The sequence below is a fragment of the Leguminivora glycinivorella genome, chromosome 3 (assembly GCF_023078275.1).
Source record: "Leguminivora glycinivorella isolate SPB_JAAS2020 chromosome 3, LegGlyc_1.1, whole genome shotgun sequence".
Lineage (NCBI taxonomy): Eukaryota > Metazoa > Arthropoda > Insecta > Lepidoptera > Tortricidae > Leguminivora > Leguminivora glycinivorella.
The window spans coordinates 19923544-19935578 of NC_062973.1; the positions used below are offsets into that span (position 1 = coordinate 19923544).

A 12035-nucleotide genomic window follows, 5' to 3' on the forward strand; every position below is an offset into this window, starting at 1 on the left:
AACAGATAATTGATTATAACGACATCTAGCATCTTAATACAGAACTATGCCGAAGTCATGACAGTATAGGTTGTGGATGTCCTTCTAGTGTCAGTCTACTTGCACAGATGGCGTTGTTATAAACGGTTGTAGCGCCATCTTTTAGAAATGAGCTACACTATCACGGTCAAGAGTATGACCTAACGAATGTAGGTATTTCCGTAAACAGTGGCCGTTATCGTATGCCGTAATAATTACATAATATGCCTATAGATAGCGCTGTTTTCAGTTTTGTAAACAATAACAAACTATACCACTAGAGGTCACTGTATTACTATTTGTTGTTATTATTAGATTTGTTTTGCTTTCACATTATGTCAATTTAGATTTTGAGGGTCAGTTGTATTTTTGTAGTCGTATTACATAACTGGGTCAGGTAATATGTTGTAGGCAGTATGTATAATAGGAATTATGGTAATACGCTTGACCTTTACTCGCTCTATCTAGTTACCTACTTATTTATGAGATTGTCTATGATTTTCTACTCAGTCGTGGACAAACTTTTCATAGGTGTTCTTGGGTGTGGTAACAGAAACAAAATGTTCATGATGGAATTTATATTTTAATATTTCAATGAAAGATTACATTTCAACGTTTCACTCTGTTAGAATTCTGTTAGATATAACATCGTGTCTTCTAATGCAAGATAACGAAATCAAAATGGCTGAATTGTACCTATTAGCTACAAACTTAACTCTTCACAATATCGGGCTCAATATGAGCTAAATACATTCTCGGCCTTCGGTCCTTCCTATTTGTAATCAGGGTAAGGCAATTCAAACTCGATATGTCGTCTTTACATTTTTTATTCTTCCTTCTAGTTATCACAGTAAGAACCGGGCGAGAATCTCAAAATTATACTACTATAACATGCAAGTAACGCAACTTTCAACAAACTAGGTCATCTTGAGAAATATTGAAAAAATATAGAACGTCAATAATATCAGAAAATATTGAATTTGAATGTAATAAGTCACGTTACGGTCTGATTGTACCATAAATTCAGTCTCACTCACAACACTCATGAATGACAATAAAATACTGCATCAATCTATAGCTGGTTAGCTGGTCATTCCGCGTTCCATGCACATACATACGTGTATATATAGCTCCACAAAACTATTTGATCGATGTTTCTACGAACGATCGTGTCTACAATAAGTTAAATGAACTACAAAATGCCCTAATTAGTCAAAATTACATACGTTCAACAAGGCATCGTTTATTTTATCATAATTATTGGATTTTCGTCACTAGTATGCGCGACCGCATCTTCCTAAATCATTCATAGCTTTAAATTAATCATTTAACTAAAATTCTTTTAACTATCACTCATACTTGCACAACATTCGGAATTCTGCAACGGAACAACACACACTTCAGTGTTCTAATACTTATTAATACAAATTCTAGATTTTACATCACAATGTAGTGCTGAATGAAAGTAAAATTTAATTAACATTGGTCATTAGAAAATAATTGGTCTAAAACGATATGTTCAAGAGATAAAAGGCTGTGCAGCCGTGCAGATGTTCTGACAAAGTTTTTACGATATGCAATGTGAATTGACAACCGTATAGCTGAAGTCATCGCTTGATCAGCGTGAGGGTCCCTGCTTCGGTGCGAACAGTTGCTACAATAGTTGCTCTTAGGGCTAGTACACGTAAATCTGCTTGAGCTGAGGTTTGAGCTCAGGAGGGATCGTGTACACTTCTTGCTCAGGTTTTTTCTTCACCAGGCGCTTCCAACGGCCGCCGATGTTTTTGCGAAGGCTTCGGAAACTCGCGCGCTCGTTACCAAGGGGCTGCATCAGATTGTCCTAGAAAGAAAGAAAAGATACCGTCAGGTATTTGTACATGTGGAGCGAGTTTGTTGACCTAAGGATCGGTGCCCGATTGAGCGGTTCCGTTAGCGTCCCCGATGCATTTGCTGCATTCGCACCGGTATTGAAACCTACAGCCGTTACACAATGCCTTTTATTTTGAGACGCGGTTGCTATCCGAGCAGACGTTTGAAACAGAAGGTCGTCCCGGGCGTATTATTATTCGAGGGAACTTTTTTTGTCTGGCTTCTATTATCCCATGCTCGGCTTTATATTTCTATCCTTTTTTGGGATCGTACCGTCTGGATGGCATTTAAGAGTCGGCTCCGCGTGGCTAGCGTGTTTTAAAATGTGCTATGTATTAAAAGTCCGTAACTAGGAAGTATCGCAAAGTAAACGTTGAGGCCACATGAGAACAAGCCTTGAATATGCTGTTACAAAGACACATTAGCATTCTATATTTCCTGATGGATCGCGGGTGTGTGTGGTCTGTACACATGTTTAGCACACATGGATCATCATTCATTACATTGAAGGTTTAAGCTAGGCCTCGAGACGGAGTTATTAGAGCGTGCAATTGAGGTTAAATTGTTTGACGGTAAGTATTGCAATATTATTCAAAGTGCACGTTAGCGCTAGCCTCGTCTGAACGGCAGACAACTACAAAGAAAGAAGGTCGAAGTGTTACAACACGCTCGCCTTGTACAGCTTTCTACTTCACAAGCGTGTCCCGACATTTAAATTTGTTTAGCGCTAGGTAGATACCGTGGCCATGCTATAATAGCTACTCTCTCTCAGGCGTGGGTCAGACCAGTCACGATTTCTATCGTGTCATAATGCAACGTTTGCGGCATACAACTTTCCATTTGTTTCAATCGTTGCCAAGCAATAATGGGACTGGAGCGCCGGGGCTATGCGGAGCTCTAATGGGGTCAAGTGTAACGGCTGGAGTCGGTTTGTTATTATTTATAGATTACCCAACTAGAGCATTAGCAGTTTGTGGTAACGAGAAGGGTACCAACCTGATCATGAGGATAGACGTAAGGCGGAGGCAGCGGTGGGGGGAACTGCCACAGCGGCTGCTGGCGGAAGGCGAGCGGCTCGGGCGCAGGCGCGGGCGCCGGCGTCAGCACCTCGGCGGGGTGCACCGAGGCCGAGTGCTCCTCTCGCTTCCTCAGCTTGCTGTGGACGATACGAATCGCCATCATAGTACCGTTGTTTCCAACCATGGTACCAAATCCAAACGGTCCTTCAACACAACTGGGCTGGATCACAGGTAACAAGTTCCAGTCGGGCAGTCACAACATTGCTTCACAATCACTCACAGCCGTGTCGCGTAACTAACAACTAAATTTAAATTAAATTATCACAAGTTTTAGAATTAGTAGGGGGATATTGCACTATCACTGTTCGTAGGAACGTGCGGAGACCGCGGTACGCGAGCTGATGCTACGCGATGACTAGAATTATATCGTGAAGATGGGCCGGCAGGTGCCTAGCAAAGCGCTCGCTCGTGCCAAACGACCTCTACGGAGTACTCCATGCGTCTGAGTTGAAGTGGTGGGGCGCGCACGGCTTTTATAGACGCGTGCGTGACGCGGCCGGGGAGGGGGGGAGGGGCTCCGCCTGACGATGTGGCTGGCTTTTTTCCGCGAAAAACTACGAACGGTTGCTCGCAATCGTATCTTGACAGGAGGGTATGGTCTGTGACGCATCTATGCGCAACCGTTGGGTTTCTCGCTTACGCGTTACGCGTACTAGGTAAAATACAACTTAGTGAATTTTGTTTTTAATCGGAATTACCAGATACTACGACTGTGAGTGGTGATTGTAAACAATGTTGTTGTGACGGGTTACGGTCAAACCATGTTGTACGTCAAAGGACCATTTGTAGGTACATTGGTACATAATGAAAATACAAAGACCATGCAATACAGAAACAATAAAGTAAACAATAATACCTAATTACATTTTTGTGACACAAACGTTAAAAAGGCATCGACATAAAACAAAGAAGGCTGAGGTAATACATTTCCTATATTTCTAGGCACGTGTAACCACTTATCTACTTTCAAGCGTGATTGCTTCGTGCCGTTCCAACAATTAATAGTGAACAGTTATGAAAACTGAAAGAGTACATCCATTAGAATTGCTTTTAGCGAAGCAATGTCGACTATCGATCGTTGAAACAAAATGAGGGTTCAATCAACGCTGCGTTTCACCATTAACCGAGTTCAAAGTCCACAGCATGGGATCTCGAACCCGTATAAATATGCATACCAATATATAAGCACACTTCACGCACTGCTGGCCTATAGCTAGTAGACGCAGCGAATGCTATTATTGCATCTCTCTCACCGACCCTTCGAATGCATGGACGGGAAGAGGAGGTATGAATTTAGCGCTTTCGATTCCAAAAGGCAAAGTAGGGCTGCAGGGCAAGGGAGAGCGAGGATCAATGCCCTTAGCTAAGCAAAGCTTCGGGCTTTGACTCGTACAATGGCATAGGGGATAAAAAAACACAGGTAGTGAGCCATTCAGTTACCCTTGAGACGTCTAGCGGGTATAAGGACGGCAACTTTATCTTTAAAGTATCTTTATACATAGTATGTAGACAGTTTTAAAACTAATATCTTTCATAATAAATCAATGACAGATTATGGAGATCAAATTCCATACTACGTCTGGTGTTTGCATACGTAATGTTATCTTTGATAAGTCTGCTCAGCTATGTCAAGGATGACATATATTATGTTCCTATGCCTAAACTTAAATGACGTTATTATTAATGGTTATTTTGTAAACATAATCCATTGAACACTATCGAAAATTATGGTTATTCCAATTTACCTTTATAGGCACGATCTTTCAAATATAACATAAACCATCGGTGTCTGACTTTTGAATAAGTAGTTAAAGTCTTGGAGTACTTTTTTGACCAATAAGTAGTTACACGCTCTATGGATATGTCATTAAATATTAATTCAATAACCACAAAACCTTGGACCTTTAGAAGAGTATGTTAGTATTATGTCTATATGTATGTATTCAGACAAACACTACGCTTATTTCTGCCTTAGATCCAAGTCAAATATAACATCTATCGGGTAACATGGAAACGAAGCATTGTTTGTGTTCGGCATTGAGACCTGAATGAAATAATACCTTCATTGGCAAAACAATATTTGTTTCGTCTGGTTGTTATGTCTCCATTACGCTTAGAAACTGTTGAAATTAATTTAATGTAAAACCAAAACAAACCTATTATGCCATCAAATGTTCCAATCAAATCTATATAAACCGTCTACAATCTATTAGGTAACATCAATTAAAATCGAAAAAGCAATATGATATACCTACAGCGATTTCATCAAGCATTCATTATTTAACAAGTTTATCTTGTTATAGCAATAGAGATAATTTCGGTTACCATGCCATCATGTATTGACCCCTTTTTACGTCAATGGGAGGCTATCAAATTTAAACACGATCACGCTATTTACCGTTGATCACCTATCGAATGGAAAATATGTCAATTATAAGATCATCATCATCATCATCATCATCATATCAGCCGAAAGACGTCCACTGCTGGACATAGGCCTCCCCCAAAGATAAGATATTTTAAGTTAATTTGTACTTTAAAGTCTGGCTGAAAAGTTACAAGTTAAAGTGACTTGTCATTTTTTTTACATCAATGGGATGGGACTCTATTGAATTTTAAACATGGATATGATCACGCTATTTACCGTTTACCGTAACAACTATCACATAAAAAAAAACTATTACAAGATTATTATTAAACATGCAAATAGTAGGTAATAATGACTTGCTGCCTGTTTTAGATTTACTTGTAAAAGTGACATGTTAAAGTGATGCGTTACTTTCCGTTTTATGTATGGACACAAAATATGCAACAAAATAAAGTTTCGAAACCTAACAATGAACGCAAACATTCTGGAATCTTACATCACGTAGTTCATTCGGTTACCAATCAATACAATACAAATAGATGAAATGATTATTCGTTCGATTTCGATTGACGTCAAACTGTAATTACTAGGGGTTCAATTTAATAATCGGCTATCAACTATATCGACTCATTCAGATCAAAAGGTTCAAATATTTAGTTGTCTTCTGCAATGTCTTCCGTGCCTTTGTAGTCATGAAAAGTTATTGTTCTTTAATTTTACTAAGTAAAATTGGCATTGTGGAGTTTAAAGCTTCAAGAATCTTCTGACTACCGTAACAATTGGATTCCATTTTATATTTCTCAAATGTAGTAGCATCCTTTAACTTCTTATGGCTTTGTTGAGTACGAATAAATTACTGATTATTTTGATTAGTGACCTTTTTATTTATTTATCGTATGGCAGTGACCTAAAAATCTGTCATCTAAATTTAAGGAAAATGCTGTGTATAATTTACATGGAAAATAAATATTTGCAAGGCTAGTCCCTTAACCCAATGAATGTTGGCTTGGTAGAAAAAAGTAACCAAGAGTCCCATTCTAATTTACATATTTTAAGGTAAATGTATGTCATTACATTATCCTGCATTCCCATGCCGTAGTAGTGACATTTTTTTCCAAAATGAAAATAGCTAGTGATAAATTCGATGGATCTGATTCGCAAGATCTTAAACGCGATATCTTCAGAGCAATTCGTCTAAAAGGTAAACACTCGCGACGGTCATCTGCTATCACAATTTTCGCAGTTGCCAGGAAGTCTGCTCCTTGCATCCTTGGAACATCAACACGAAACACCGGGCTCCCTGCTTACAAAACGGGCACCATTTGTTAACAGACTTCTGTTTACGAACCAGCACACGGTGTTTATAAAGCCATCGCCATGTCAGTTATATAAACGTCGGAAGAAAGTCTCGCACCTGCTTCACCTGTGTGTAGGTTAACTCGTTTCATATATATAGGCAGAAGGTTATCGTAACCTCCATTTTTAACCTTAAGATAATGTAAAGATTTACTCGCCTCTATTACGGCAATTAAATCATACAATGCCTGTTCTATGGATAGATCAAGTGCCTTTCGCTTCCGTGTATCTAGGTAGTAAATCGTATATAGACAGGCATTGAAATAGTACTTACAAGTATTTTTACTTCAAGGTTGCTAAGTTATGACTAACGCAATTTAATTAGGAAGGTGTGTTATAGATGTCTTTATCGTTGCTATCTTTAGACATTTTTTTAACTAAATAGAGTAAAAACAAAAAGTAAGGTAATTTTAGTATCAAGGATTAAGACTTTTAAAGCCATCTTTATTCCTCAGTTCTTTAGTTATCGCGCCAAAGTGGTCAAAAATGTAGGTACAAAATTTAATTAAGTAGTAGTTAAAATTCCTTGAATAAATTCGGTTTGGGAGGCGATGTCCGACCGGCCGCGACCTTGTTGGGCGGTCATCGAGTTCCCTGTACGTTAACTTAACGTTTTTGCCCGTCTGTTGACTCATTCAGACTACCTATACTATCTAAATGGCAAGCTATAATAGTACATTACGATACAAGTGCGTAAAAAAGGAAGTTCGAAACGAGTGGCGATAAATTAAAACACGACCGAAGGGAGTGTTTTAAATCGACACGAGTTACGAATTTCCTTTTCGCACGTGTGTCGTACGACGTTTTTCAGTACAGATGGCTCTCAGAAGTTTCGACCTGACATATAATGAACCACTTCTCGCACTAGTGCGTAAAAAAACACCATCTGTACTGAAAAAATTATCTCGAACGCGGACATTATTTATATTGTACATTACGATACAAGTCCGAAAAAAACGTTTTTAAAAGGCAGGTTTCTTTGATATTTTCCTAACGGAAGACTGCCTCTTAGAAAATACGGCAGTTGGCAATTATTTTTGTGTAATTACTCTCTCCTCTGTAATAAGTTATTTTTGTGTAATTACTCTCTCCTCAGTAGTTAGGCACAAGGGGCAGTTTTGAACGGCGGCCCGCGCCGCTCGCCAGTCAGCCGTTGCCGCTCAGCGCGTCGAAACGTGTTTTCGCGGTCCCTAAGTAAAAATTTTACGTGTTTCTGATCGAGTGGTGCCGCAAATTTAAAGAGTTTAATGGATGAGCATTATCAAAAGCAGTAAGTATATCTATTCAGTTATCAAGTTGGCTTATTATTTAGAACTAAAACTTCATAGTATATTTTTAATAAATATTTTATTTTAATTTGTCGAATGGGGTACTTTGGTTGGGGCACTTTTGAACGTATCAAAGTGCCCCTTTAGTGTACCTAAGTGCCCCTGTCAGTTTTTCGATAAAAAATATTCAAAAAAAGTATTTTTGTTTTAGAAAATGGTGCGAACTTACAAACCAAAGACCGACAGAAACAAAATCGACGAAATGATTATAAAAACAGCTATTTCCGAAGTTGCATCAAAAACCTTATCACTGAGAGCTGATCAAATAAATACAACATTGCAGTATCAACTCTACAATACCGAATTGAAAAAATTAAGAACGGTGTAGAAAATCCAGCGCTATCGCGTGGGGAGTATGCGTCCAAATATACAGTTGCGCAAGTGTTCAACATCGAACAAGAACAAAAACTGTCTGAATATTTAATTAAATGCAGCAAGATGCATTACGGTCTAACATTAAAGCAGACAATGGTTTTGGCCTATGAATATGCTGAACATTTACAGTGTAAATATCCTCAGTCCTGGAAAACTAATGGTTTTGCTGGTAAAGACTGGGTGCTGGGATTTAGAAAGAGAAACAAAAGTATTAGTTTGAGAAAACCTGAAAATACAAGTGCAGCTAGAAGTTTCGCATTCAACAAAACTGCTGTTACCGAGTTTTTTGACAATTATTACTGGTAGGTACGTAGGTATCAAGAGCACCACACTTAATTAACCATTAATAAACTTTTTGTAATGTTTAAAAGGCTTATCATTGGTCAGCTAAGTGTGTTGTTCTGAAACGCATGCTGTTAGGGGCAGTTTGATACATGTATCAAAGTGCCCTAAATTGATGTATCAAAGTGTCCCATACTAGATATCAAAGTGCCCTGCAGGTGGGGCAGAATTACACAAATACCATTTTTTGTTTAAATCAATATATTTCTGACTCTGGGTATAAATTTAACAAGAAAACGTAAATTTTGTATACCTTAATAGATATGCTGTCAACTAGGTACAAAAAAAATGTATTTGAAGATCATTTTGGGCTCTAAAATCAATTTTGAAAAAAGGTGTACGTATCTGCCCCGCTTCCCCCTAATCTTTTGAGAAATAAATATCTAAAACCAAAACCATAAAAAAACCCCGAACGGAGAATTTAAATCGGTACTAGTTACAAAAATTCCACCAGCAAATGTATCGTACCTACAACGTTTTACCCTTAATATATTGCTCTTATTTTTTTGACACAGTTGCTTGATGTGCTAATTATCGCACTAAAGTAGTAAAATAGCGCCATGTGTACTATAAATGGCTTCTTAGCAGACCTATTATTTAACAACATCAGATATTATATAACGTCTATGTTAGGGTGTTTCATATTTGTATGGGAAAAATAAAATTGTGATATTTTTTCTGCCTTCGCTCGGCTTCCCGTTCTAGCTTATCTTAAACGCCTATATACCAAATTTCAAGTGATTTGGACCTTGTTTAGAGGTCGCGCTTGATGAACAGTTTCAAAGAAAGTCACTAAAAATTAATGTTACTCAATTTTATTACTAAAGAGTAGTTGTAAATTATTTTAAAGTAGAAGTAAGCTTATTAAACTTAAAATACAACAGTTGTAACATCCATTCTTTACAAAAGAAAGTCATCATCATCATAATTTAGCTTACAAATATAAGCCGCAACCTTATCTTCTGTTCGCTTAAGTAGTAGGTAAGTAGCAAGCAACGCATTTTCTGTGATGTTCGACGCCTTTTAGCAAGAACTGTTTTGCTCTTCATATTTGACTGGAGCGTTAATTTTTATTATTAAATACATTCTCCTTTTTGCGGTATCATAGACTATTCTCAGATTATCGACCAAGTCTCTGGTGTTAGGGCTACAATAATCGCTAACATCCTGGACATTAAATAGTTCGAAGACAAAAATTAAAAAAGTAAGTATGAGTCTATATCCCGGTAAATATACTTAAGTCAAAGAACGATCTTGTTTTCTTCTTTGTCGTCACACTCTTGGCAGAGTGGCAGTCGTCACATCAGGGGTAGCAAGCTTAACAATGCATCGACATTATTAAAATACTCATTTTTAAAAAAGAACTTGCTTTAATATAAAAACTACTCATTAAAATCACTTTTAAACCACCTCCTACAAAAAGTTACATAAGTTTTGTTTCTAGCCTCTCCTGCGCCCATACTAACTTCTTCAGACAAAAGTTGCCACAGAGCGCGACCTCTAAATATTGTCCGATTTCCCTGGTTTTTGGTATATGGGCTCTGTATAGGTATAGAACAAAGAAGAAAAGCGAAGTCAAAGATAAATCAAAATTTTGGAAAAATGAAACACCCTAGTCTATGTGACTCCAATTTTAATTCCGGTTATCATTTTCGTGACATACCTACATAGTTTTAGTGCGTGTATGTACCAATAAGCAGAAGCGGTATAAATCCACGAAGAATTAATAATGACAAGTTAACTAGTTGGATTATCAGTGAACTGAATCGAACTTGATTTTGTGTTCGTTCAAACGTTTCATCTTGGGAAATTAGAGTATAACAGTTATAGTTCTTACACATTTCAGCTCCAATAATTTTTTGAGTAATTTGGGCGTACCTAAAGCAAAAAAAATTAAGACTACCCAAAAGTAATAATTTCATTTGAACCTTCAGTGTTCAAACGCACTACGTTATAGAATGTGTGTCAAATGATTTTTGTGATATGAATAACCATAATAGCTTTCTGTAAACAAGGAGACTGGATTACGGCCAATTGCCCGCATGCCTTGACCAGACGCTTGATGAGCGTCAAATTATAGCAGATTTCACCACGAATTGCTAACTCGTGACAATTTTAGCACGAAACAAAACAAATGAAATACCAAAGAATTACCTCAGGTAGTAAAATAAAACAATTACCTGCACAAAACTATGAATTACTTTTTCTAGTAAAACGAACATCATAAATCGTAGTGGAGAGTGATTGTCCGTGGTCTTAGACGTGAAACGCGCACAAAAGCAGAAGATCTGAGAAATTACCATTTGAAGATAACAATGGATTATACGCTTTCACTAATACAATAGAAAACGTGCCATTTTCAATTATGAGAGAGATGCAGTTGTGATTAATGATAATCGGATTTACGTTATTATCTTTTTTTTTGATAATTTATAACAGGCTCAGCTACCTGAAGAGAAATACGTACACACCAAAGTTGTGTCAAACTTGTTTGGGTGATACGGAATCTAATCAGTTTGCTAATAAGTCGATAAGCCTATGTAACGATTGGGTAGCTTTATAATTGCAATTAAATAGCATTTGCGTTATCACGTACGAGATAAGTTGATGTAATCGTCGTACCATTAGCAATGTTGTGCATTACCCGCGCTCGAAGGGGTTGTTCCTGTCCCTTCCGCAGAGGCAGACGATGGTCTTGTCCGTGGACAGGACGATCAGGGAGTTGTGCTCCAGGATCACGCCGACCTCACAGTTTTCCTCTTTACACTTCATCGCCTCGACGGCGATAGGAGCGAAGAGCATCGAAAAGCGTTTAGAGTTTGACACAGACACTTCACACGAGCGGGCGGTTTCGGCGACTGGCGGCTGACGACGCGGCAGCGCGCCAACAATTTGGCGCGGCGCAGACCGCCGCCTCCGCCACTCTCGATACACACGACCGAGCCAACGTTGACTATTTGACTGCCGGAGCGACCGGCCACCGCTTCGCGGCGGTGGGTGGTGACTGCGACTGAACGCACCTCTCCCGTTAACTCATTGCTATGTTATGGGGACTCGACCCCGCACTGCGGAAGCCCTCTTTGATCAACTAACGCATTACGGTATTTCGCTAAACACCTATCACCGCTTTCGCGCCGTCTATCATCGACATGGTAAATTAGAAAATTTCAGTTCAATGGATTCTTTTGTTTCCATGTCGAGCTAGTCTTGCAAATCACTCGAACACCGTGCAAAAGTCAACAAATTGGCACATCACAACTTAACGTGCATCACAAATTTCAGGCCATTGTTTTTAGAGAG

The 12035-nt window shown here is 38.4% G+C and overlaps 2 protein-coding genes across 4 annotated transcripts in view; one reads left to right on the forward strand and one right to left on the reverse strand.

The window, feature by feature from the left end:
* Positions 1-581: 581 nt before the first annotated feature.
* The window catches only part of LOC125242691, a 346473-nt gene continuing 335019 nt past the window's right edge, over positions 582-12035 (reverse strand). For 2 of the 3 annotated variants that reach the window (XM_048151563.1, XM_048151564.1), the window contains exons 5-6: positions 2884-3043; positions 582-1858 (exon numbers count right to left, since the gene is read on the reverse strand). In XM_048151563.1, coding sequence (XP_048007520.1) covers positions 1694-1858; positions 2884-3043 — 325 coding nt within the window. In that variant the 3' untranslated portion in view covers positions 582-1693. Of the gene's footprint in view, positions 1859-2883; positions 3044-11379; positions 11698-12035 lie in introns of those variants that run through there. The other variant, XM_048151565.1, reaches the window with a different exon arrangement.
* LOC125242690 overlaps positions 8303-12035 on the forward strand; it is a 48977-nt gene continuing 45244 nt past the window's right edge. The window contains exon 1 of the mRNA XM_048151560.1: positions 8303-8695. Within this exon, the coding sequence (XP_048007517.1) occupies positions 8457-8695 (239 nt within the window). The 5' untranslated portion in view covers positions 8303-8456. The remainder of the gene's footprint in view (positions 8696-12035) is intronic.